Here is a 24,980-nt window from a genome sequence, read left to right as displayed (position 1 = left end):
CCTACTCAATTCTCTTGATTACTTTTTCAATATATAGTTTTTTTTTTTTCAAATCAAAATATACAGATGATGAACGCATAAAAAATTAATGAATTGTCAAAAATTAATAAATTGTCAAGTTATAAAATAAAAAGTAAACTTCTTATATACCATGCATAAATTGCACGAGTTCTATACTAATAATACATTAAAATGTAAAACCTCTATATATACCGCGCGTTGCGCGGGATCTAAACTAGTTATGCATTAAATCTAGTGCAGTTGAATGGTTAGAGAAACGATAAAAAATCAAAGAATTAGGACTTATTGGCTGCGAGTACAAAAATATGGGCAAGTTTCTTTTCTTTTTAGGAAATTAATTTGCCATGAAAGTTTTTTTTTTTTTTTGACAGAAGCTTGAATAACTTACATTATTGTAAACAATACAGAGTAAGCTATTCGACTAGATAGCACCAGACACTTAACAAGATCTAGCCCTACAAAGCCATACATCGAGATTACATAGCATGTATATAAAAGAAAAGATGCGATAATAAGATAAGCAAGATAAACGATGGTAGAATGGCACGAGTCGACATCTTGGTCACGAACGCTGGTATCACCATCATTAACACAAAAGACCTCCAAATACCGTCGGTACATACTCACGCCGGAGTGACAATAACAAGGTGTACTTACGCCCTTGCGAAAAGAACGTAGAAAGAAAAGATGAGAGGCAAGACGAAATCTGCCCTCGACGGAGAAATATCTCCTACACCTTAGAGATCGCACCCATTGATCGTAGGATAGACGGACCGAGAAATCCAACATGCAATGTGAAACACGAACCCCCAGAGACAGAAGCACCTCAACACCAACACCGTAACAGGGACTTACCAGGACCACTCAGGTATGAAGACATTACCATCTCGGTTACCCGAGGCAATGATAATCAAACAACAATAAAGAAACAACGTTTATTATAAATATTTTAACGAATAGTTACAATCCATGAAACCAACTAAAAGTGCAATACATTATTCTCAAACGACTGTCTAACTGAAAAGTAAATAAACTAAGGCTACAGCGGAAGACTCCTATCATCATGTCGTGGCATCCCAGCTATCCCAGTACTCATCTCAATACCTGCTCAATATCTGCTCACCATCCCCGAATGGATCACCGCAGGTTTACAAAACAACACCGGGGTCAGTACTAATCACACAATCAATATAGATAACAATAATAAGATAAACAGACAGCTGAACTGTCACACACACACACACACACACCACCAACTCCCATCATCTCAATACTGACCGTCCACTGGACCAGCCCTGCCAGTGGGGGACCGCAGCCGTTCCCACCTAAGCCCCGCTCATCATACCGAGCGATAACCCTGTCCCATTAATGTGCACATCCCCTTCCGTGGCGGGTTCCACGAAGGGCGAAACTAGGGCGTGAAGTCACTCCCGCAAGTGACCCCACTCAGCCGAGAACGCATCTCGAGAACCATCAATAGCAATCACAACCACAAACACAATACAATCATCACATCAGACAACCAAGTACAACACATCACCAATATCCCATTATGGGACTAATACTGAGTAGGAAATCCTACCTGGAAAGCACAACAAGCAGACGGTATCTACAGCTGTATCAAAACGCCTCTTCTACGAATCCTCCTCCTATCACATAACACATAGAGACTACACATCACATACTACACACAAAACCCCCAATCCCTAAATTAGGGTTTAACCAATCTTAACAAAGCATTATAAAAATTATGTTAAAAGCTTACCCTCGACGCAAGGAACTCAACGATACGACTTACGACAAGAACTGACCGTCTGAACTCCGGGAATTGCTAAGGATGCGATTAGGAAGATGAACTGGTTGCTTTCTCTCTTAAACAGGGTTTTAGGTTTTGTAAAAGTGATTTAAAACAATGACGATTATGTTTAAATACCTTAATCGCATAATTAACAAAACCCGAGAAAACTCCCCGTAAAACCGGACACTCGATCGAGTACCCAAGGTACTCGATCGAGTACCCCTTACTCGATCGAAGTACCCCAGCTACTCGATCGAGTACCCAACAGTCGAAACTATTTTATTTCGCAACTTGCCCTTACTCGACAGAGTAAGGGCTACTCGATAGAGTACCCCAAGACTTATAAATACGGAGTATTACAGTCTTCCCTCCTTAAAAGGAACTTCGTCCCCGAAGTTCAAACCACTACCAAACAAAGGTACTCCCACAACATTCCCGACTCAAAAGCCAAACAAAATAAACAACATAAGACATGATACTAACCCAACACATCCCCACAAACATACCGACACAACATATAAAAGGGGTATAAAACTCGTAAAAACTGCTCGCGATCATCTCCTACCCCCCTAAAAGAAACAAGGTTACGTCCCCGTAACCATACATACCTGATCAAAAAGGAAAGGGTAACGCTCTTTCATGATATCCTCTGCCTCCCATGTAGCTTCCTCAGTCTCGTGGTTAGACCAAAGGATCTTAAGCAAAACTGTCTCACCACTCCTAGTCTTTCTAACCTTTCGGTCTAGAATCTGCTTAGGCACCTCCAGATATGATAAAGACTCATCTAGCTCTAAGCTCTCTGCCTCCAACACATGTGACGGGTCACTCACATACTTCCACAGCTGCGATACATGAAACACATTATGCACTCTCTCCAACGCAGCTGGTAAAGCCAAACGATAAGCAACTTCCCCGACTCGCTCTAAGATCTCATAAGGCCCTATAAACTTCTGACTTAGCTTGCCTTTCTTCCCAAATCTCATAACTCCACGCATCGGAGACACTTTCAGAAGAACCTTGTCCCCAACTTGAAACTCTATGTCCCGACGATGTAGATCTGCATAACTCTTTTGTCGATCCTGGGTCGCTGCTCTCATCCGTTCCACGATCATCTTAACTGCTTCCACCATCTCATGCACCATCTCTGGTCCTAAAACCACTTTGCCTCAAAGATCTGTCGTCCCAACAGATTGGACTCCTAAATCTCCTCCCATACAAAGCCTCAAACGGTGCCATACCGATACGGTGTGATAGTGTTGTTGTAAGAAAACTCTATCAAGTCCAACCTCTGCTCCCAGCTACCACCAAAATCCATCACACAAGCTCGCAACATATCCTCAAGAGTCTTGATTGTTCTCTCAGTCTGCCCGTCTGTCGCAGGATGAAATGTTGTACTCATCTTCAAAGTTGTTCCCAACGATTCCTGCAACTCCTTCCAAAACCTCGATATAAACCTCGCATCTCTGTCAGACACTATGTCCTTAGGGACTCCATGTAACTTAAGCACGTTCTTTCGATAGGCCATAGCCAGTTGTGCCTTAGTCCATGTATCTTTCATTGGAACAAAGTGAGCTGACTTGGTCAGACGATCCACTATCACCCAAATCATGTTGTTACCTTGTTGACTCTTAGGCGAACCCACAATGAAATCCATGGAAATGGATTCCCACTTCCACTCAGGCACCTCTAAAGACTGAATCTTACCTTGTGGTCTTCTCTGTTCCCCTTTAACTCTCTGGCATGTCAAACAAAGGGACACAAACTCAAATTGTCTCTTTCTTCATCCCAGGCCACCAAAACGTTTTCTTCAAATCCTTGTATAGCTTGTCTCCACCCGGATGAACTGAATATGGTGTGCAATGCGCCTCTGTCATGATCGTCTTTTTCAACTCCTCATCATTAGGAACACACCACCTACCATCAAACCTCAAACTACCATCTCAGTATGAATAGAAAACCGGACACTGTCCCTTTCTCTACTCCACTCTCCACTCCACTATCTTAGGATCCAAAGCCTCGCTTATCCCGAATATCATCATAAAACTCCGGATGTCTTTGTCATATCACCCATGGCATCTCCTTTCTGCATCATATGTATCCCAAAACTCGCTACCTCATCCCTCGGCCTCATCAAAGATAGAGAGCGTACACAAGAATGTACACTCTTCCTACTCAAAGCATCAGCCACAACATTGGCCTTCCCTTCATGGTAGATGATTTCCATGTCGTAGTCACCAATCAACTCCATCCACCTCCTCTGTCTCATGTTCAACTCCTTCTGCGTGAAGATGTACTTAAGACTCTTGTGATCAGAAAATACCTTAAAGATTGCTCCATAAAGGTAATGTCTCCAAATCTTGAGAGCAAACACCACTGCACCCAACTCCAGATCATGGGTAGGGTAGTTCTCCTCATAAGGCTTCAATTGCCTAGAAGGATAGGCAATCACTTTACCATTCTGCATCAACACACATCCCAACCCATTCTTCGAGGCATCTCAGATAAACCTCGAAATTCTCGCTCCCTTCAGGCAATGCGAGGACAGGAGCCGTGGTCAAACGCTCCTTTAATGTTTGGAACGCCGTCTCACAACTCTCATCCCAACGAAACCTGTTCTCTTTCCTCATCAACGCTGTCATCGGTCTAGCTATCTTGGAGAAATCTTTCACGAACCGTCTGTAGTATCCAGCTAAACCCAAGAAACTTCTAACCTCAGCAACGTTCTTTGGTGCTTCCCACTTTGTCACTGCTTCAATCTTCGCCGGATCCACAGCTACCCCATCTTTAGAGATCACATGCCCCAGAAAAGCAACTTTCTCTAACCAAAACTCACACTTGGACAACTTAGCATACAACTCATGATCCCTCAAAGTCTGCAACACGATCCTCGGATGCTCCTCATGCTCCTCCTTAGTCTTAGAGTAGACTAAGATATCATCGATAAACACTACTACAAATCGTCCAAGAACTGTCCAAGATTCTATTCATCAAATCCATAAACACCGCCGGCGCATTAGACAACCCAAACGGCATCACCACATACTCATAATGGCCATACCTCGACGTGAAAGCTGTCTTTGATATATCCATCTCTCTAATCTTCACCTGATGGTACCCCGACCTCAAATCAATCTTAGAAAAGACTCACAGCACCGCTCAACCGATCAAACAGGTCATCTATCCTTGGCAAAGGATACTTGTTCTTTATCGTCACACGGTTCAGCTCCCTGTAATCTATGCATAGCCTCAAACTCCCATCTTTCTTCTTTACGAAAAGAACTGGTGCTCCCCAAGGCGATACACTTGGTCTAATGTATCCCCTCTCTATCAAATCATCCAACTGTTTCCTAAGTTCCTCCATCTCCTTAGGACCCATACGGTACGGTGCCTTAGAGATTGGCCCCGTCCCTGGCTTCAACTCTACGGTGAAATCTATCTCCCTCTTCGGTGGCAACCCCGGAATCTCTTCTGGAAAAACATCTGCAAACTCTCCCACCACTGGTATCTCATCAACTGTCGGAATCTCTATCCGGTCATCTCTCACATGGCACAGGATCAAAGGACATCCCTTCTTCAGATAAGACTTCAAGGTAACAGCTGCAATCAACTTAACTTTGGGTTTGACTAGAAACCCACGGTAAGACACACTAACACCCTTTGGACCTCTTAAGGACACTTTCTTTTGATGACAGTTTATCTTAGCTTTATACTTTCCTAACCAATCCATCCCAACTATCATCTCAAAACCGTTAAAAGGAAACTCTAGCAAGTCTACAGGGAAATCAACTTGCCCAACTATCAAAGATACATCTCTAAACAATCTCCCACACGATACAGACTCACCCGAAGGTATGAAAACTTGCTCACTAACAGACTCATATACTCTCAAACCTAACTGTTTTACATGACTCGAAGACACAAACGACTGAGAAGCCCCCGAATCAAACAAAACAAAGGTAGGAATACCATTAACAAGGAATGTACCGGTGATAACATGCGCATCTTCCTCACCGCTTTCTTCTCCATCATGAATAACTTGCCATCGGTCTTCCGCCCACCTCCCGGACGATCTTGGCTGATGCGGTCGGCTTAGCACCCGACCCTTGATTGTTGTTGTTCGTCGGTGTTTTCGATAAGAATTACCGCTTTGCGGTTGCCTCCACTCTGGTAACTCGACTTCCCGGTTTGGCCATGATCCAGGCCCGGTGCATTTGCTCGCGAAGCTCTGCGCAGTCTCTCGAAAGATCCCGGTGCACTCGTGCACTCATGTCTCTTGTGGCCTACGCCACCACAACCAAAGCAGTCACTCCCCAACTATTACTCACACTCCCACGGCCACGCCCAAAGGAAGCCCCAAAGACTAAACCCGGACCAGGAAGAAAATCCCTTAGACTGATTGTGGTTGCCTTTCTTGTGATTCGATTGGCCACCACCCTCACTCTCGGACTTCCTCTTCTCACCACCAGGACCTCTCTGAGCCATTTCCACCAACCTCTCAGCTCTCCCAGCCCTCTCATAAGCTTCCTTAACATCGGTAAGGATTCCCACGGGTAACTTATTCATAATCGTGGTAGTCAACCCTCTTTCAAACCTCAATGCCGGGTTCTCCTCACTCAAACCCATATCCTCAAAGATACCCGGACTTCTCATTGAACTGCCCGTCGTAGTACTCGGCTACCGACATTTCAAAGGTCATCTTAAACTTATCAAACTCTTCCCTCAACTTACTCCTTACATGCTCCGGTTTAACTCCTTCCTCACAGCCCTACGAAACTCCTCCCAAGGTATAGCGGGTAAGCCTTGGTTGGTGTATATCTCCTTAGCACTCACCTTAACTCAATCCCACCACTTGCCCGCCTCCCTCGGATAGAACGCAGACTGTTCCACTCTCATCTCATCGGGACAATGAACAAAGTCTAAGATGTTCTCCATCTCTCTCAGCCAACTATCAAGCAGATTAGGCTCCCCAACTCCCTTGTACTCTTTCGGGTTAAACCTCGCAATATAGAGGCTGATTTTAGAATGATCAACCTCCTTTTCCTTACCCTTATCCTTATCCTCATTCACTCTCTTCAAGGTCTCAGTAAGAGCATCCTGGTGCTCTAACATCTTAACAATGTCATCCACGGTCATAAGCTCAGCTCTCGCATACAAAGCAGTTCTCTTGGGCGGCATCTTGAAACTATATAAGAAAGGGTAAACATAAACACACGTACTAAACCTCAAAACACGAAAACACGATGCCCAGAACCCACTCGATCGAGTTCCCAAACACACTCGATCGAGTAACGGCTACTCGATCGAGTGCCCCACGTGCTCGATCGAGTACCCAAACTCCGAACCAAACGGACCTTCCGATCTCTTACCTACTCGATCGAGTATCTAGGCTACTCGATCGAGTGACCCCCTACTCGATCGAGTACCCCTAGTTACTCGATCGAGTGCCCCAAAACTCGATTCTGGACTCAAAATCGCCAAAAACCCACCCGATCGAGTCAGTCTCACTCGATCGAGTAACACTAATTCGTAAAAGCTACCCGCATGTTACGTCATATGCTAACATGTTAAACTTTATAAATCACATATTATATCATAACAATCATGCTACACATCCTTTCTATACCTATGAGATCATTTCATCATGCTATTAATTGCCACGTTGTAAAACATTCAACATGTTATCATTTCATCAACAGTTTCTATATATCATCACTTTTCTTTCACCTTCTCAACTTCCAACTTCGAACATCCAACAATCAACACATTCCATCACATTTGTAAACAAGTTAACCAAACACACATACAACTCGACAAACACTTCCCCCATGTGACCGGTTTAAAGTTGTAGGGCGACCCCTGCGACTTTAGGACGTCTCCCAAGCCTTTGCACTAGCTCCTACAACTTTTACCCCGGGTTCATTTTAATTGACTCCCTATGTTCATTAAGTTCATTGGTTACGAGTTTCGGATCGTCGCTCGATACCATTTGTAACACCCCCATACTCCAAGTGCCTTACCAGGACCACTCGGGTATGAAGACATTACCATCTCGGTTACCCGAGGCAATGATAATCAAACAACAATAAAGAAACAACGTTTATTATAAATAGTTTAACGAATAGTTACAATCCATGAAACCAACTAAAAGTGCAATACATTATTCTCAAACGACTGTCTAATCGAAAAGTAAATAAACTAAGGCTACAAATGAAGACTCCTATCATCATGTCGTGGCATCCCGGCTATCCCAAGATACTCATCTCAATACCTGCTCAATATCTGCTCACCATCCCCGAATGGATCACCGCAGTTTACAAAACAACACCGGTCGATCTAATCACACAATCAATATAGATAACAATAATAAGATAAACAGACAAGTGAATCACACACACACACACACACACACACCACCAACTCCCATCATCTCAATACCGATCGTCCACCGGACCAGCCACCAGCTGGGGGACCGCACCGTTCCCACCTAAGCCCCGCTCATCATACCGAGCGATAACCCTGTCCCATTAATGTGCACATCCCCTTCCGTGGCGGGTTCCACGAAGGGCGAAACTAGGGCATGAAGTCACTCCCGCAAGTGACCCCACTCAGCCGAGAACGCATCTCGAGAACCATCAATAGCAATCACAACCACAAACATAATACAATCATCACATCAGACAACCAAGTACAACACATCACCAATATCCCATTATGGGACTAATACTGAGTAGGAAATCCTACCTGGAAAGCACAACAAGCAGACGGTATCTACAAACAGATCAAACGCCTCTTCTACGAATCCTCCTCCTATCACATAACACATAGAGACTACACATCACATACTACACACAAAACCCCAATCCCTAAATTAGGGTTTAACCAATCTTAACAAAGCATTATAAAAATTATGTTAAAAGCTTACCCTCGACGCAAGGAACTCAACGATACGACTTACGACAAGAACTGACCGTCTGAACTCCGGGAATTGCTAAGGATGCGATTAGGAAGATGAACTGGTTGCTTTCTCTCTTAAACAGGGTTTTAGGTTTTGTAAAAGTGATTTAAAACAATGACGATTATGTTTAAATACCTTAATCGCATAATTAACAAAACCCGAGAAAACTCCCCATAAAACCGGACACTCGATCGAGTACCCAAGGTACTCGATCGAGTACCCCCTTACTCGATCGAGTACCCCAGCTACTCGATCGAGTACCCAACAGGTCAGAAACTATTTTATTTCGCAACTTGCCCTTACTCGACAGAGTAAGGGCTACTCGATAGAGTACCCCAAGACTTATAAATACGGAGTATTAAAATAACAAAGCAGGAAAATTAAAGGAAACACCATTCAAATGACGAGAAGACCACCACCTCCGACCCCAACCAACACCACCATCGAAGACCCAAAAACCACCCTACCCAACACCCCTCATACACACAGAAAAGGACCCCAGCATACAGAATCGCACTCCAACAAAAAGCAGCGGACCCATCAGACCATCCACGAGAGAACCGGCACACCCAACAATCACAAAACCACTGAGACTCCAAATTCCAAGCGAACCCCCCCAGGACCATCGGCAGGCATGCAACCTAGACAGAGACACAACAGACCGTCAACAGGAAACCGGAAAAGGGACCAATCTGGTGGGGGAGGGGGCGAGGGGGAGGGGAAACACCAGATCGTCCCAAATCCACCACCATTAACAGAAAAACGCAACACCATTAACAGAAAAACGCACCACCAAGAGGAGCTATGCTCCTCAACCAGACACAACAACGACCGATGGTCATCAAGACACCGGACCAAGAACCAGGGGTGGGGAGAAGGGCGAGGGAGGGGGGAAACACCCCTGGAAAGCATGCGCCACTTCGATGTCAGGACAGGTAAGCGCGGAACGGACCGACCTCAGACCAACCACACGAAAACCCGCGAAACCAACCGGACAAGCAGGACGGAAAGACGATCCAATGAAAGGGAGGAGCGAAATCAGGCCAACAGGGATGCCAACGGGGATCGCAACAAAGATGAGGGGTGAATAATCACCGGAGATGGGTCAAGGCAAGACCCCATCTCCGGTGATGGGTAGGGGGAGAAGGGAGAAGGTGGGAGTTGAGGAGAGGCGGCGGAAACAGAAAGGGGATTTGGGGTTTTCTTTTTTTTTTTTTAGAGAGAGGTGGGAGGTTGTTTTTAGAGAGTTTATGCACCTATATTTGCCATGAAAGTTGAAACGACGATAATCAACTTGACCATTAATTACAATTACAATTGTAGGTTAGGAGGGTAATGAATTCACGCCATTATGCATTTAGTTGAGGAACTCTTTCGTTCCCTTGTGAGGCAGAGGCACAAGAATGAGCCTAAGGCTTAATAATGTGTTACCAATTTTGCCACGTAGGATTAGAACATCTCTTTCAGTTTGTCTTTGTGTTTAATTATATCTATAGATTAGTACAGATGATCCTCTTCTATCCATTTGGTCTTTACTAGTTGTTTCTCCGCGCGCGGTGCGCGCGGAGATCCAAGACGCGTTTCTTTTTTTGTGGCAGCAAATCTGTTTATTGCGTAGACTTTGCGGGAATTACTGAATGTATGTTGCTGTAGTTGCATTTTGTTCTAGAGTAGAAGCTTTCCTTTTTACGTGTAATGTTCAATGTAGCTGTCCTAATCAGACCGGCATAATTACCAGAAATTAATAGATATCTTATAAGCACGAGTATTCTGAATGTTGGAGTCTTACTAAACTCGCTTACGCTTAAGTAGTTCCGTCTGTTAGAGAGTCGAACTACATTCTGAAACAGCAGTACAACTAAATTAGGGATAGGATAAGGATGTTACGAATAATATGTTAAAGGTGCGCGAAATGATAAAGAAGAACTACTGCTACAGACAGCAGATCTAATGCGCAAGCAATTCTGAACTGCGAAACATAATTATAGCAGGCTATTAACTCGCACTTATTGACGGATGACATGTTTAGGGACGCGAAATGCATAGTTTAAATGTGATGACAACAATAGTACGAATTAATATCTTAAAGTTGGAGATTAATGCAACTGTAGATGCAAACTTGGTCCTTATCAGCGAGTTGCCTTCCTTGTTTCCGCAATATGTAAGGGACCTTCTTACACATTGGTGTGCAGGTAAAGTACTCTGCATCCTTTTTTGTTGCCACCCATAGATATGGTCCATGTCTTGGTTTGTACTCAGCAAAGTAATCTTGTCTGCTACGCCCTACTGATTCAAATTTCTCTTGCAATTTGAATGCTAATCTGCATGATTCATCGTCATCTCCAAATTCAACGCGAACTATACCACTGAAATGTTCTGCTTTTGTGCAATTGGTAATGCTTAATACTTCTATAGTATATCCATGGCTGTTGAGAATGTTTGGTAATGCTTCTACATTTCTCGGTACATATCGTCCCCCCTCCATTTTCCCTGGCACATTAGCGAGAATGCATGTGTATGGCGATACAAATTGATCTCCCATTTTCTATATATTTGTTATTTAGTTTCTGGTTGTTTACCTTACGTTTATGCCTTTTGTTTGTGTTTAATCAGATCTTATATATACTATTAGGTTTGAAATCGGATACCAATTTTTTTCGCACAATTCATTGTACTTCTATGTTCATACAAAGATCTTTTCCACTTCTAGCAAGATATTAGTTGTATCTTTGGTTTGGTTGATCATTACTATTCTTTATTAATCTATATTTATAATATTTATACAGTCCTATTTATTGGCTATTGAAAACTGTTTCATTTAGATACTGATTCATTGCCCGTAATTTATTTCCATGTTGCTTGATATATTTTCTGTTATTCTGATTTCGTTTATGCGATTTGATTATTAGTAGTTGCGCGTTTTTTTTCAAGTTCACTGTTATTTCTTAAATATCTGTAAGCATAAGGCCTATTTTTGGTTGTAATTTGTAAAGCTTTGTTCAATGGTAAACCAAATCTGAAGAGCTTCTTATGATCGTCATAGTATTTATTATGTCCGTGTAAGTAATTTATAATAACAGTACGTATTGCTAATAAAAAGGTAACTTGCACATAAAATGTCTTGAACGATTTAGTGCACATAAACTGTTACTGACGATAATCTTGATCTTTCAAATGCGAGGCACGCTCTGATTTCGAAGAATTGCAAGCATAGTACTTAAATAAAATGTAAATGGCAATGAAAGTAGTTTTCTAAGAATGCAGTCTGATGAAGGCATGTGAATGACATTGTTATACAATCATTTGAAGTACTCAATTCAACCTTAAAGTCTCTAAATCCATATGAGTAACAAAGACTTCTTTATAGTAAGTCTCTCTGAACTTATCAATTTTGAAGGGCCAACTAAAATCAAATGACATCACTGTTTGGCGTCAACCATACTATACTATCATCCTTTCCCAGCTGCCAAGAAATTAGCAGAGACTACCCAACAATGTAGCTTTGTTTGTCTACATACTATACTTCAAGTATCAATTAAAATGAGCTAAATAGACGAACTCTTAATCCCACAATTAGCATTTTTTTTATGTTAACATACAACTTATCAGATCTGAATACTGGAAGTAACTATGATAGGTAATGATGATCTTGTCTGAATTAGTTAATATAACACTCTGAATTCAGCTTTACAATTCTAAGCGTTGTAAGTTAGCAAAGTTAATGTCCTGCAGTCGAACTACGACTTTGTCATTCGAATCGTGATCTGAATTCAGGTCCTAAATTCCTGTTTATATTGTGTTATGAACTGAAAATTCTTCTTACCTTGTCTATAAATTGACTCTTCATGTGTATCTAATTACTGCCTAGAAATCAATCATAGTTTACATGCCTATAGAAACAGTTAAGTGAGCCTGATTCAGCAGCTTGCTTTGATCTTTCGCGGAGTTAATTATCCAATTATTTAACCTAAAACTGATTGTAGCTTACTATATTGATAGTTATAGATTGCTGCGGTCAATAATCTGATAGCCTTACAGCTAAGTAGACGCCATTTTTTTGTGGGTATTTTGTGCATCACCCTTGCTAGAACGAAATGAACACTGTGAAATGTAATTTAATCACTCGCGTCTAGTTGAAAGCTCGCTACATGTTATGCAGAAAGCAAAGAACAGTTGCTAATACTACAGCTGCGTAAAGGTTTGAAGCTCATGACCTTATATACACTGAAAATACAACCCCCCTATTTAAGATTGTTTTAGGATACAAATCTAGGCATAGACACTTCTTAAACATCACAACCTAATTACAAAATAGCCAATGTTTAAAACAAAGGCGACCCTAGCAGGTTTCGATATGTTTGATTTGCGTAGCATGACATAACTACCTGCAATCACCCTACGTAACGCCATATTTTTACATGCAAAAGGCTACCGTAGGTTAGGCTATATAGACAATTAAAAACCCGAAAATCGACACCTTTTAACATCTTTGCACTTAGTCGGAGTCATAATACCCTTCACTTCCGGACGCTTCGGAAGTGTAAATCATGTACCTCCTATTAGCCGCCTGTCTTTTCTCCAATCTTTTGTGAAATGCTCGCTTTTCCTTGTCATTGTTGTGGTAGTTACATCCACAGAATTTGTGGACTAACTTGCCTTTCCTGTACAGCGAGATCATACCCCCATCATTTTCCCTTGCCAACCGCGAGTTATAATCACGACTGACCTTTGATGTGTCAGTGCCGATTATGAACCACTTGGCCCAACACTTGCAAACCTCAGACATGTTCCTTTTTCCTGGATTGTCAAGCTTGTTGAAGACATTGGTGACCACATCCTCTAAACTCAGGATTTCGTGTTCAGATTCATCACCATTCTTGATCTTCATTTCTACCTTGTTAGTTGTGAAGATGTCTTGAAAGCAAAGAACGTGGTCTTCTTCCACCGCTTGTAATCTTTGACAAACTCAATCTTGTCCGTTTCATTTACGTAAACACGCCTGGTGCATTTGAATTTTGGCATGATTCTTCTTATGTTTAAAAAAAAAAAATAATTCAATATGCTAACTATTTTATCTTTATTGGAATAGAATGAATTGATTGACTTGTGATTTTAAGATCTTTGTTCAAGAGAAGTTTAGGTGGACAAGCTATTAATTAGTAATGATGAAAGCCAATATAATCTGCATGTGAAACAGTAATTTGCGTTGTATAATGCGCTAGAAAATGCAAAGCTCTATATTTTATTTTGGTTAGTTGGGATTTAAAGCCTCATTAGTCATTCATATGAACAGTTATGGCGCATCAAAGTGATATCAGTATGTCTTGTGTATTGTACTGCGCGCGTAATTTAGGCTGATCAAATATTCATGTTATCTTTTACTCTGTTTATTTGGGTCATTTGTTGTCCTTTTCTATTTTTGGGTGTCTTAGTGATTTGTTGTTTTTTCTATTTTAAGAAATAATTCGAAGAATAATTTGATCATTCATACCCAATTGGTCACACATGTCATTCAATTAACCTTTTTAAAAAATGTACTCCTCCGTCCCGATCATTTGTTGTCCGTTCCATTTTAGGGTGTCTCACTCATTTGTTGTCTTTTCTATTTTAAGAATGAACTTGATGAGCAATTTGATCATTCACAATCAATTTATTCTACCTGTCATTTAGTAATTGGCTCTCTCCCCTTTCCTTCGTCTTTGTGCCAAAACCAAATGACAACAAATGACCATGACAGAGGGAGTAATAATTAAGATAAGCTATAGTTGGTGAATAACCATTATATTCTATGGAAATAGGATCACATGGTCCTCTAAGTGGCTTACTAATATGTTCTGTTAAGACGTACTATATTTGTTAGCTTAACCATTTAGTTTTGAACTTCAGTACCTTTTTTTTTTTTTTTTTTTTTTTTTTTTTTGATTATATAATGTTTGTTCTATTTGTATAATAACATTTTAAATGAATCTTATAATTGTAACTGGCATTAGGTTCAGCACTTGAAGATTCATGTTGATGAATGGGAATGATTTTTTAGATTATGATTCTAAGATACACTTTTTATTAAGTAATCTATTAGTTTAATTGGACACACTATCTACCTAACACAATAAATAGGTATATTGAAGAGATAAATAAGAACCTTTAAGTCTAAAAACTGTTCCGTATCTAGATTTGTAATCTACACTTAAGTAAACGTAACATAGATAATATATGTATAAATGTCCGCCAATTTTGTGAATGTTAACTTTGTATTATTGTTGCTAACGTCCATTGTTAAACCTTGTTTTTAAATTGGAAATATTCAGATCAGTTATAGTTAGTGAATAACCATTTAATTTGACAAGAATAGAATCATATGGTCTTTCTAAGTTGGCTTAGTAATATGTTATCTTAGTACGTCAAGCTACAACCTGGTCCATATTTGTGAGTAGCTTCAAGTCTGTGAATGTAAGATAGTAATGTTTATTTTGATATCTTGATAAGATATACAATACATATCAATTTGAGAGTTGCAGAACGAAGTAAGATAAGCACGAAATTACAAAGAAGATATATAAACTAACAAATGATTAATTAACCTATGAAAGATTAATAATCATCATAGTAGATTAAGTAGCCTTAGTACAAGGCAGAACTGAGTTGTTCATAAGTACGCTGATTTGTCTAGTCCATAGTTTATATTACACACAAAAGCTAAGATTAAGATAAAAGAGTACACGCAGCAAGCTTAGCAGCTCGGCGAATTGTTCAAGAGTAACAGTAGATTGACAAAATACCAAAATGACAGGCCATGACCACTAACTATTACGACTATGCCTGTGCTATTGTAGTCCATACTTGATAGCTTCACGGGTAAGCTGCAGATTTAGGACCAGTGTTCTTTTTGGTCCCCCTTTTTTGGACGTCGTTGGTCGTGCGCGAGAATGTCGGAGATCTTTGGCTGATCAGAGGATATTTCAAGTGCATCTTCTGCAGGAGTAGTAGTGACATTGGTTGCAGATTGGTCAGGAACTATTTGCTTGTCAGCTGCACGAACTTCAGAATCGTCTATAACTTGTGATTCTGGGATTGGCTCTCGTGACCGTTCGATTTTTGATACAGTGTCATCTTCGTCGTCAACAACGACCCGCTTCACCACCCACTGCAAGATGTTATTTACTGAGAGGGATGTAGAAGGGCCAACTTGAACTTTGAAAGGAGTTGTACAGAGTAACTCTTGTACAAAGAAATGCTTCCTCATGGTCCTGAAAATTAGGTTAATAATTATTAATATGTGTGTGCTAGTTTATTAGTTGAGATTTTATGTTGTAAGCCTTACAGAGTGCTTCATGTGGAATATATCAGCTGCTGACATTTTGAACAATCTTTCAGCAGTCTGTGTAAATGCGGTCATTGGCAATGTTCCTGTTCCATCTGATATTTCGCAGTTGAATGTGATTCTGAAATAGATGTTGTCTAAGCATTAGTACCTTCTTTGTGTTTTAGCTATTAATTATAGGTTATTGAATGAGTTCTATTATTAGCCATGCTATATGTAAGAGAGGGATTATGTATATTTACTTATTTGAAGTTATTGTAGTACTAAAATGATGCAAAGAGACGTACTTTGGCACTGAGGTACAATCAGGCGCGGAGCAATTGTTGCATGTGTATGGACGCCCGGGTGGCATGCTAGAAGTTTTAGCACATTTTGAACATCCTATGTATGCATGCACTTTATGTAGTTCAGCAGCTGGTATAGTAACTTCTAACCAATGTTTTTCATCTTGCAAAGCTGATTTTGCCTGTTGGAAGTATGATGCAGATTAGTAAATGCATATGTAGTAGGTACATTAGAAGGTACATCAGTAAATTGTGTTTACTTTCTTAGCACGAAGAGCTGAAATTTTGGTTGTCTTTTCATTTGGCATAGGTAGCTTGACATGAAAGAGCCTAGACTGAAGTTGTGTCAAGGATGTGTGATGGCTTGCCATCCTGTAAAAGTGAATAACATTAGCATCTGAAATAGCATGTAGAAAAGGTCGTGTTCGTAGTGTTTGAATTAGGACTTCTTAGTTCAGAGAGTACCAGGTTTTCAGCGCTTCTGCTTTCTCGCCAACAGGTGAATGTATGATGGCTGTTGAGCTAGAAGTGGTCATTGAGAAACCTGTAAATGGTAAGGTATAGTTATTAATTGCCAGTTACTACATTTAGTGCGTATGTTTAGAATTGCAACTAAGTAAATGTATCTGACCTTTGTGATTAGATACTCTGAGAGCTGTGAGTCCCACGATCCTAAATTTGCCAGGTTCTGGAATCAGCATTGTGCAATCATCTTCTGCCAGGTCATCCCAAACTGAGATTGAAAGTGGTCTGCGTCTCTACGCGTACGTTGTTCCATTTAAATTGATGTTATTAGTTTCATATACAATATTTGTTGTTTAGTATTTTAGCACTAACTAATCTGTAAACTATGACTATGATTTACCTGTGGTCAGTGAGCACAATCTCACGAACATTTGTTTCACGGTTCTTGTTTGTTGTAACTTTACGACAATGTTCTTCTACAAAGAGAACCACACCAACTATATCTGCAATATATAAGAAACATGGTAATGTTATGATCGAGTACAGTTTTCCTGTAGTACAACAAAGTAGTCAAAAAGATGATATAGCTAATCACTTATTCATACCAAACATCTCAGTGTAATCAGTTGCTCTGGGCAGATGAGAAATGGGTCTATAGTCTATGGTATTGCTGCCATCATCAATATCAACTGGTAGGACAATAGTTCGCTTTCCAAAGTTCATCTGGAAATCAACATCTGTGGGGTTAAACTTATACTCTGGCTTCAGAGGAGATATTGGAGCGTTGGTTATCTCATACAGTCTGTTGTGCTTGAATGCATCTTCATATTGATCGACTTGGTCAGCAAAAAGAGCCCCACGCATCGTAGATCCCTGTTAACAGTACTATATTTGTTAGTTACGGTTTATTAAATAGATTAATCCTAAGACACAATCAAGAAACCTAATTACACATACTATTTAGATTTGGCTGTATATTCATTGTTATTATACACACAACAAATCTTATCGCGTGGTACTGACTATATTTCACTTGTTAGCAAAGTAGCTTTCAAGTGATTTGTTCATGTACAAAGAGAACAATGTTTAAAAATAAATGTGCAGTGCTTAGTTGTGTTGTACTTAGGCAAGTAGAGTTTAGGGTTTAATAAAACTACTTGTAGTAGAAGACAATGTTATTCTTGATTCAAGAAGAACAGGAGATGTATTTAAAGGTTTCATCTGAAACAAGTCTTTTAGCATTTCAAGTTCACTATGTTATACTAAGATTACCAAACGTCACAGCCAAAATGATCATTGAAGCACATCCTTTCCATTTATGCATTAATGGTTGCAGCTAAATTGAAATGTTTCATGAACGAATATATGTATATATGAGAAGAGTGTCATAAAATATACTAAATGATAATTAATTAGTAAATGCACTAATTCATCAACTACTCTATATATAGATTCCTAAAATAAGATCAAATATGATAAATTATAATCTACATTCACAATTTATTTTAGACAAAGATTTATATGAATATTGGGCTTGCCTTATCATCTTGGACGACGAAGCCCTGGTAGACCACCTTTGAAGGAGATGTCTTTGGGCGTCTCTTTTCAATTACTTTCACCTTGACCTTGTAGTCCTTAGTGATGTTTGTTAGTTCATCCAGGTACACATCAAGTTTGCGGCTTCATTCTCATTAAGAGAGACCACAGAATAATCAAATAATTTTCATATTGATTTCTATGTATTTTGAACATCAGATTTAGTATCTGGGTTCTGAAATGCAGACTATTCAATGAAGAATATGTAAACTGAAATTGGAAACTTTTGAACTGTAAATTGGATGTAGTTTTCTAGATAATTTGAATAAACAAGTTAATTCAAAACCGCATCACATTATTTCTAAATTGACATATGAATACAGCTTTTCTATGTGAACACATATGACCAAATTAACCAAATAAGTTATGATTGTTAAGGTGTTTTTTTTTTCTAGCAAGTTTTCCTGATTTTGTAGTCTTCACTTTTCTAATATAGAAGCATGACTATTTTATGCTTCATAGTATGTATGTACTTGAAAGTAGCTATGATAATAAAGACCTGATTCAGTTGTAGATGACAATGATAATCATGTAAATAATAATTCAAGAAGACAACAAATTGAAATAATGTAATATAGAGTGAAAGGATGAGTGTATCGAGATTAGAAGTGCATACTTTTGAAAGTTGTTTTCTTATTTCTTTGAGAACTCTGAATCGGAAGTAGGAATTAGAAAGTGGTGGTACTATAAGTAGCAAAGTAGTTACTCAAACATGTGGAAGAGGTGAGCAATGACTGACATAGAATTAGAAAAGCAAGTGAATGAAAGGCAGTGAGGGAAAAGAGGAAAAGAAAGGAGGTGGAGTGTAGTAGAAGACTATGTTTCTTAGGCTAGACTGATTTCTTAGCACATGCTAATAAGATAGTACACTGTTTCGTTATAGTTAGAGTAATGGGTAGTTAGGTGATCGTTGTGAGTATTAGAAGAAGTATAATATTATATTATTATTAGTAGGTTGTAGGAGTACTATAGTATAGTGTATTTATAGTTATAGTTATTTATTTATACAAGAGATTTTTATTACTTTCTTGATTATAAGATGACTTGTCTAATATTGACTATTGGCTATTGGAGAAGTTTATCTAGAAATAATTGTGTGAAAATTGACTTTAGGAAAGGGTGTGTGTGTGTCTGTGTATGTATGGTTTATGGAAAATTGATTCATTTAACATAATTGAGAAATATTCTATATTGTACAAAAGTATTATCTAATGATCAAGTATTTTTTTTTTGTGTTCAAAACAAGAAAAGGTTGCTAGAAGCTTTATAATTCATTTCATTAAATGGTCCTTATATTACATGATTCATAAGCTCCTGCAGTCAAAAGTGCATTACATTCCTTGATACAATATAGCCAACCATTGGCTCATATGCTTTGTTAAGCACAATGGTGGGCTAAGTAGCATGGTTGTACTAATGGGAATAGAGGTTGATTTCGCAAGTGTGTGACTCATCTCGATAAGCAGAGTCACCCTTGCAGTTGTGTCTTCAAAATCTAGACAATATATTGTCTTAGTTAGGTGCTAAAAAAAGTACGCTGACTTTGCAGGAACACTTCCTTTGTGAGGTTACTTAGATGATGCCTGCAAGCCTCAAAACATCGTAAGAAACAATGTTTTTCACGGATTGTTGTGATGAAGCATGATCTGTGATGCGAAAACAATCTGTTACTTTGTCTGATGTTCTAGCTCGTGAAAGACCGACATACAACTGTCCATGAGAAAAACAGGGTCTTGGAAGGTAGATAGCAACTTGGTCCAATGTCTGCCCCTGTGATTTATTGATGGTCATTGCAAAACTCAACTTCAAAGGGAACTGATTACGTTGGAACTGAAATGGGAAATTATCAGAAGCTGATGGCTGCATTTTAATACGTGGGATAAACACATGGTCACCACTGTAATGTCCACAAGCTATCATGCATTCTATTAGATTAGGTGTAAATCTTTTGCAAATTAACCTAGTTCCATTGCGAGACCAGAAGATGGAAGAAGATTTACGAAGCGAATGATGGACAATTTTCTTTCGAAATTAATTCATAAGGACTCATGCCTCCTGGACAAAGTGTATTTATAAATTCAAATGGATAAATGTTGCGCTTATCGATCGAAGATTGAATCGTAGCCTCTATATGTGACAGCTTCTCCTGGGAATCTATTTATAAGAAGTGTATTAATAGCACCAACATCTTCATTCATGGGGGCCGATATTGATCGTTTGATAAATATATCGATTACCTAATGCGTTAACATCGATTACTGGGTATGCAATATCGCAAATCGTAGTTATCAACTCTTCTTCCATCTGCGTGTTTCTACTACAATCCCAGGAGGCGCTTCAATGAAGCGCTTTCTTGATTTGAAGCTCACCATTACCAAGAGCCAAAAGAAATCTGAAAACTCGGATCATCTTTGGCTCGAACATTAACGATTAAGCGATATTTGATCGTTGAGACCAGTTACGAGAGGAGACCATGCTAGAGTTCACCACTTCTCTTAACGATCTATGAGGGACTACTGGAAGCACTTGGCGAAAGTCACCTCCGAACACAATTAATTTTCCACCAAACACCAAATCTGGGTCACATAGATCACGTAGTAAGTGGTCCACGGCTTCAATCAAGTTTCCTTCCTTGCCATTGAAGCTTCATCCCATATAATTAAGCTAGTTGCTTGTATTAACGCAGCAAGGCTCCCTTGCTTTGGCATCTTGCAGTCAATGGGACATCCAAATCTAAAGCAATTTTAAATGCGGAATGTGTGGTTCGCCCGGGTATGTTTCTTTGCAGACTATACCGAGAAGTCGCAGAGGGTAATACAATCTTACCAAGTAACCGGACTTCAGCGTACAAAGCATTGTATAAGTACGTTTTACCGGTACCACCAGGACCATCCACAAAAAAGGCACCAGGCTTGTTCTCCCTAACATGTTCAACTATGGTATCGAAAACTTGTTGTTGTTCGGATTCAATGAATGCGACATTTTACACACTCTTTTGGTATAGGTGCATTAAGTGCATCAATTATATCTCGGGTTATGAGCACAATATCCTGGGTTTCGCTCAAGTGCGCGAGTCCAAATGTGCGTAGAGATTTGCCCATTGCTTCTAGATCTTTTTCAAACTTCGAACCGTAAGAACTCTTACGGTGTATGCATCGTTTGGGTGATCTCTTCTAAAGTCTTCGAGATAGTGCGGTGTAGTACTTATCCCACGAGTTTACAGGATCTTTTGGGTGGCAAAAATGAGAACAGATTCTGCAAATGACGTCGAGAGCGAAGGCATCTCAGACATTACATGCTTCAGCAAGGCACAAATCAACCATATTATCTTCTTCAATTAACCTGAGTTCTAATGCAGCTTCTTGGTAAGTTGAGCAATAATGACCATTGACTGTTTTAAGATCTTCAAAAGATTTCGGAGATTTAACATGATTAAGTAGCAATCTCAAGAAATACCGTTCTCCTTCTGATGGCGAAACAAACACAAGCCTAGCTATTACAAGTAGTTTATTTCTTCTTTTGAACCAAGTCCGTTCTGTCTTATCCCATCTATAGTGCTCAGTAAATTGGCTATATAAGTACCTTTCAGTTGCTTTGTGTTCATTATCGTTGTTAATCTTGAAGAATTCAGTTAATGGTGTCCTGATCCGCTTTTCATTGGAAACTACCCGAGTTAGGTTTTCATGAGGCCTTAATTGTATTGTCTGCATGCTTGGAAGATGTATTGGAAGTGGCATGACTGGTGGATGGATCTCGAACAGATCAAACCCATAAATCCGCCACATTGCTTCTATTGAGGAAACCCAGCGTCCAGACTGGTACTGCTGAATTTCATCAACTACTTGTACTGCATCTCCTGCTGCTATATTGAACGATATCTTATCGTGACCTTTGTAGACATACTTATATAAATATTTAACTGCTTGTATGGTGGAGCATACTTCAACATTTAAGTGACAATCGAACAAAGTCAAGGAGGTATGGGTTATATGGAATAACCCAACGGTTGTCGAGTTGCTCACCCTTATCTTAGCAGTATCTCCCGTCTTACGCCGCCCGTAGACGGATATCCATCTGAACTATTAGTTGTTGAATCTGCAAATTGCTTCGGATACGCATACTTGCATCGGCCTTTGCTACTTTTGTGCTGCATGCATTGACGCTCAGGGTCTAGGTGGCCACAAGGCCCATGCATCATATGCTTTAGCACAGCCGTACGCAGGCTTACATTAGTCACTGGCGGGATCTCAGCACTAACAAACTTATCAAAGTCGCTAGTACAGTTCATCCTACTGCCAGGCTTCATTATTAGCAGTATATGTGCATGTGGAAGGCCCCTTTTTTGAAATTCAACTACATACACAAATGCAGCAACTTCTCCAAAGATCTTATCTTCAACCAGTTTTTTCTTCAATGCTAGCAACTTTGCACGAAACACCCTAGCTACTATATCTGGACGATTCTGAGCTTCTTCTCCAGGAGCTAGCTCTCTTTTTATTTCAGGCCAGCCTGCATTGCAGGTAACAGTGATAAAAAAATCTGGTTTCCCATAGCGCTGTACAAGAGCCATTGCATTAAGATACCTCCTTTTCATATCCCTAGGTCCTCCAATATAAGTTGCTGGAAGGATAACTCGTCTACCAACGTTAGCTGCGCACTGCTCACCTGCATCTATTGTGTCAAGTAAACCCTGATACAATTCAGACCTTATAGTATCTTGGTTGTTTCGGAAATAGTCCAAGCGAGTGTTTTCTAATTTCACGTACATATCAACCACATATTGCTGTAAACATCTCCCAGCTCGTAACAGCATGTTCCCTGGCCTGTTCTGCAGCTTGTAGCAGTAGTACTCTCGGCAAGACACATTGCGTTCTTGTGAGCCTGGTCTCTGTGAACTTCCTGCAAGAAGGATTTATGATTGAGTTAGGTGGTCGTGCATAGGGGTGAGTCCATGACTTAATGGAGCAGTAAAATCAATGCTTACTTTGTTCTTCTGCATTTAGTAATCCTTCAGCGTTTTCAAATGTGGAAGGTAGGGGCATTTCACCTTGGCTGGATGACGCTGTATTTGTAATAGGAGCAAGGGTCATACTACTATGACTTGTTGATGCTGTATCTGCTTGGATAATACGCTTTTTCAAACCTTGGTGCCAACCACACTCTCCACATGGGAAAAGAAGAGGGTCTTTGCGGGTCATAACAACCATAGTAGTGCATAATTCTATGAGAGGCTTGCGATCGCCCAATTACTAAGATATGGGGTCCACTGGTTTCACCTAATGTCGTATCATCGCCCAGATATGACAAAGAACTTCATCGAGACGTAGGTACATTGCTTACACGTTGGTCTCTTGTAGGATTTTTCGAATACGACCGTATTGTCGATTCGTTAACATTCTTTAATGATCGGAAGAAACGTGCATATGGGTTTGATTGTGTTATATTCATCATATATCAATCACATTCTCGATCTAGGTCCGAAAAGCACCCGGAGCGATTAGCAGCTTCATGTTGACCATCATAAAAGTATAATTGCAAATACTTTGGATTTCCGTCCGTTGGCACAAGATCTGGAACGTTGTGGTAGATCTGACCATGTAGCTTAAACACATAGATTCCTTGTTGTGTATCTGCGTAAGTTTTACCTCCAATTGAGCCGAAAGCAAATAAGTTATTGTAGAGCGTGCATATTTCTGAAATGAGTAGACAAAGGTGGAGTCCGGAGACGTGTATAATCTGGACAATGCTACAGGATAGCTGTTGGATGGTAGCACTATTGTTCCATCTCCGCAACAAAATGTACGGGACTCGAAGCAATTCTCTTTGCTAGACACTTTGTACATGATTTGGGCAACAAATCGTAGTTGGAGAGGTTTCCACTGGAAGCGGTTGCCCAATCATAGCGAAAGCAAAATGCACTTTGCAAAGTTGTAACATGAAGTAAAAAGCTAAATACTTATATATGCATATAGGACAATAGTTAAACTACAACGATAAAAAATATACCTTGCTTTTTTTTGGTGTTATAGGTCTGTGTGCGTATTTTTTTGGATCTCTGGACCATACCTTTTGACGGCGCCTAATGTTTAGAGATAAAGCTTTAATTCATGTCTTAATGATATAATCTTATAATACAAACTAATGTGTGGTTAGAGCATTACTTTGGAACAAAGAACTAGAGATTGGCCTTGTGTCCTACATTTTCTCTTTGTCCGGCTAGTTGCAGATGTACTTGGGTAGTATGGGAAGTCATCATCTGCAAATAAGCATGAAACATCACATAAACTCAAGGTAAATAAGCTATAAACATCATTATCAAACTAATTGTGAAAAGTGTAACCTGACTTGTTAACTTACCCATCTAATTAATATACAGAGCATATGTAAAAATGCAAGCGCTTTGTCCTCTGCAATTTTCTGCACGCTAAATGGTTAGTTTTATTGCTTAATAAGTAGTACATCAATGGGGACTGCTCTTGTAATATACAAGGCAAGAATACGCACAGGAAAAAAAGTATCTAATATGCTGTGAGCATAAAT

The 24,980-nt window shown here is 39.8% G+C and overlaps 1 protein-coding gene across 1 annotated transcript; it reads right to left on the bottom strand.

The window, feature by feature from the left end:
* Window positions 1-21,724: 21,724 nt before the first annotated feature.
* Window positions 21,725-23,647, bottom strand: LOC141651461 (uncharacterized). The gene is made up of 3 exons (XM_074459174.1): window positions 23,425-23,647; window positions 22,492-23,339; window positions 21,725-22,342 (listed from the first exon to the last, which is right to left on the bottom strand). Exons 1-3 carry the CDS (start codon window positions 23,645-23,647, stop codon window positions 21,725-21,727), a joined length of 1,689 nt encoding a protein of 562 aa, XP_074315275.1.
* Window positions 23,648-24,980: the final 1,333 nt, after the last annotated feature.

This window comes from Silene latifolia, chromosome 4, assembly GCF_048544455.1.
Source record: "Silene latifolia isolate original U9 population chromosome 4, ASM4854445v1, whole genome shotgun sequence".
Lineage (NCBI taxonomy): Eukaryota > Viridiplantae > Streptophyta > Magnoliopsida > Caryophyllales > Caryophyllaceae > Silene > Silene latifolia.
This window is presented reverse-complemented; position numbering and strand designations above follow the sequence as displayed.

Coding starts and splice junctions, on each gene's coding strand:
- LOC141651461 (XM_074459174.1), bottom strand. CDS start 23,647: ATGGTTGTTATGACCCGCAAAGACCCTCTTCTTTTCCCATGTGGAGAG. Junction 23,340..23,424: donor ACTAAATGCAGAAGAACAAA/GTAAGCATTGAT, acceptor TCCTTCTTGCAG/GAAGTTCACAGAGACCAGGC. Junction 22,343..22,491: donor GATATCCGTCTACGGGCGGC/GTAAGACGGGAG, acceptor TATTTATATAAG/TATGTCTACAAAGGTCACGA.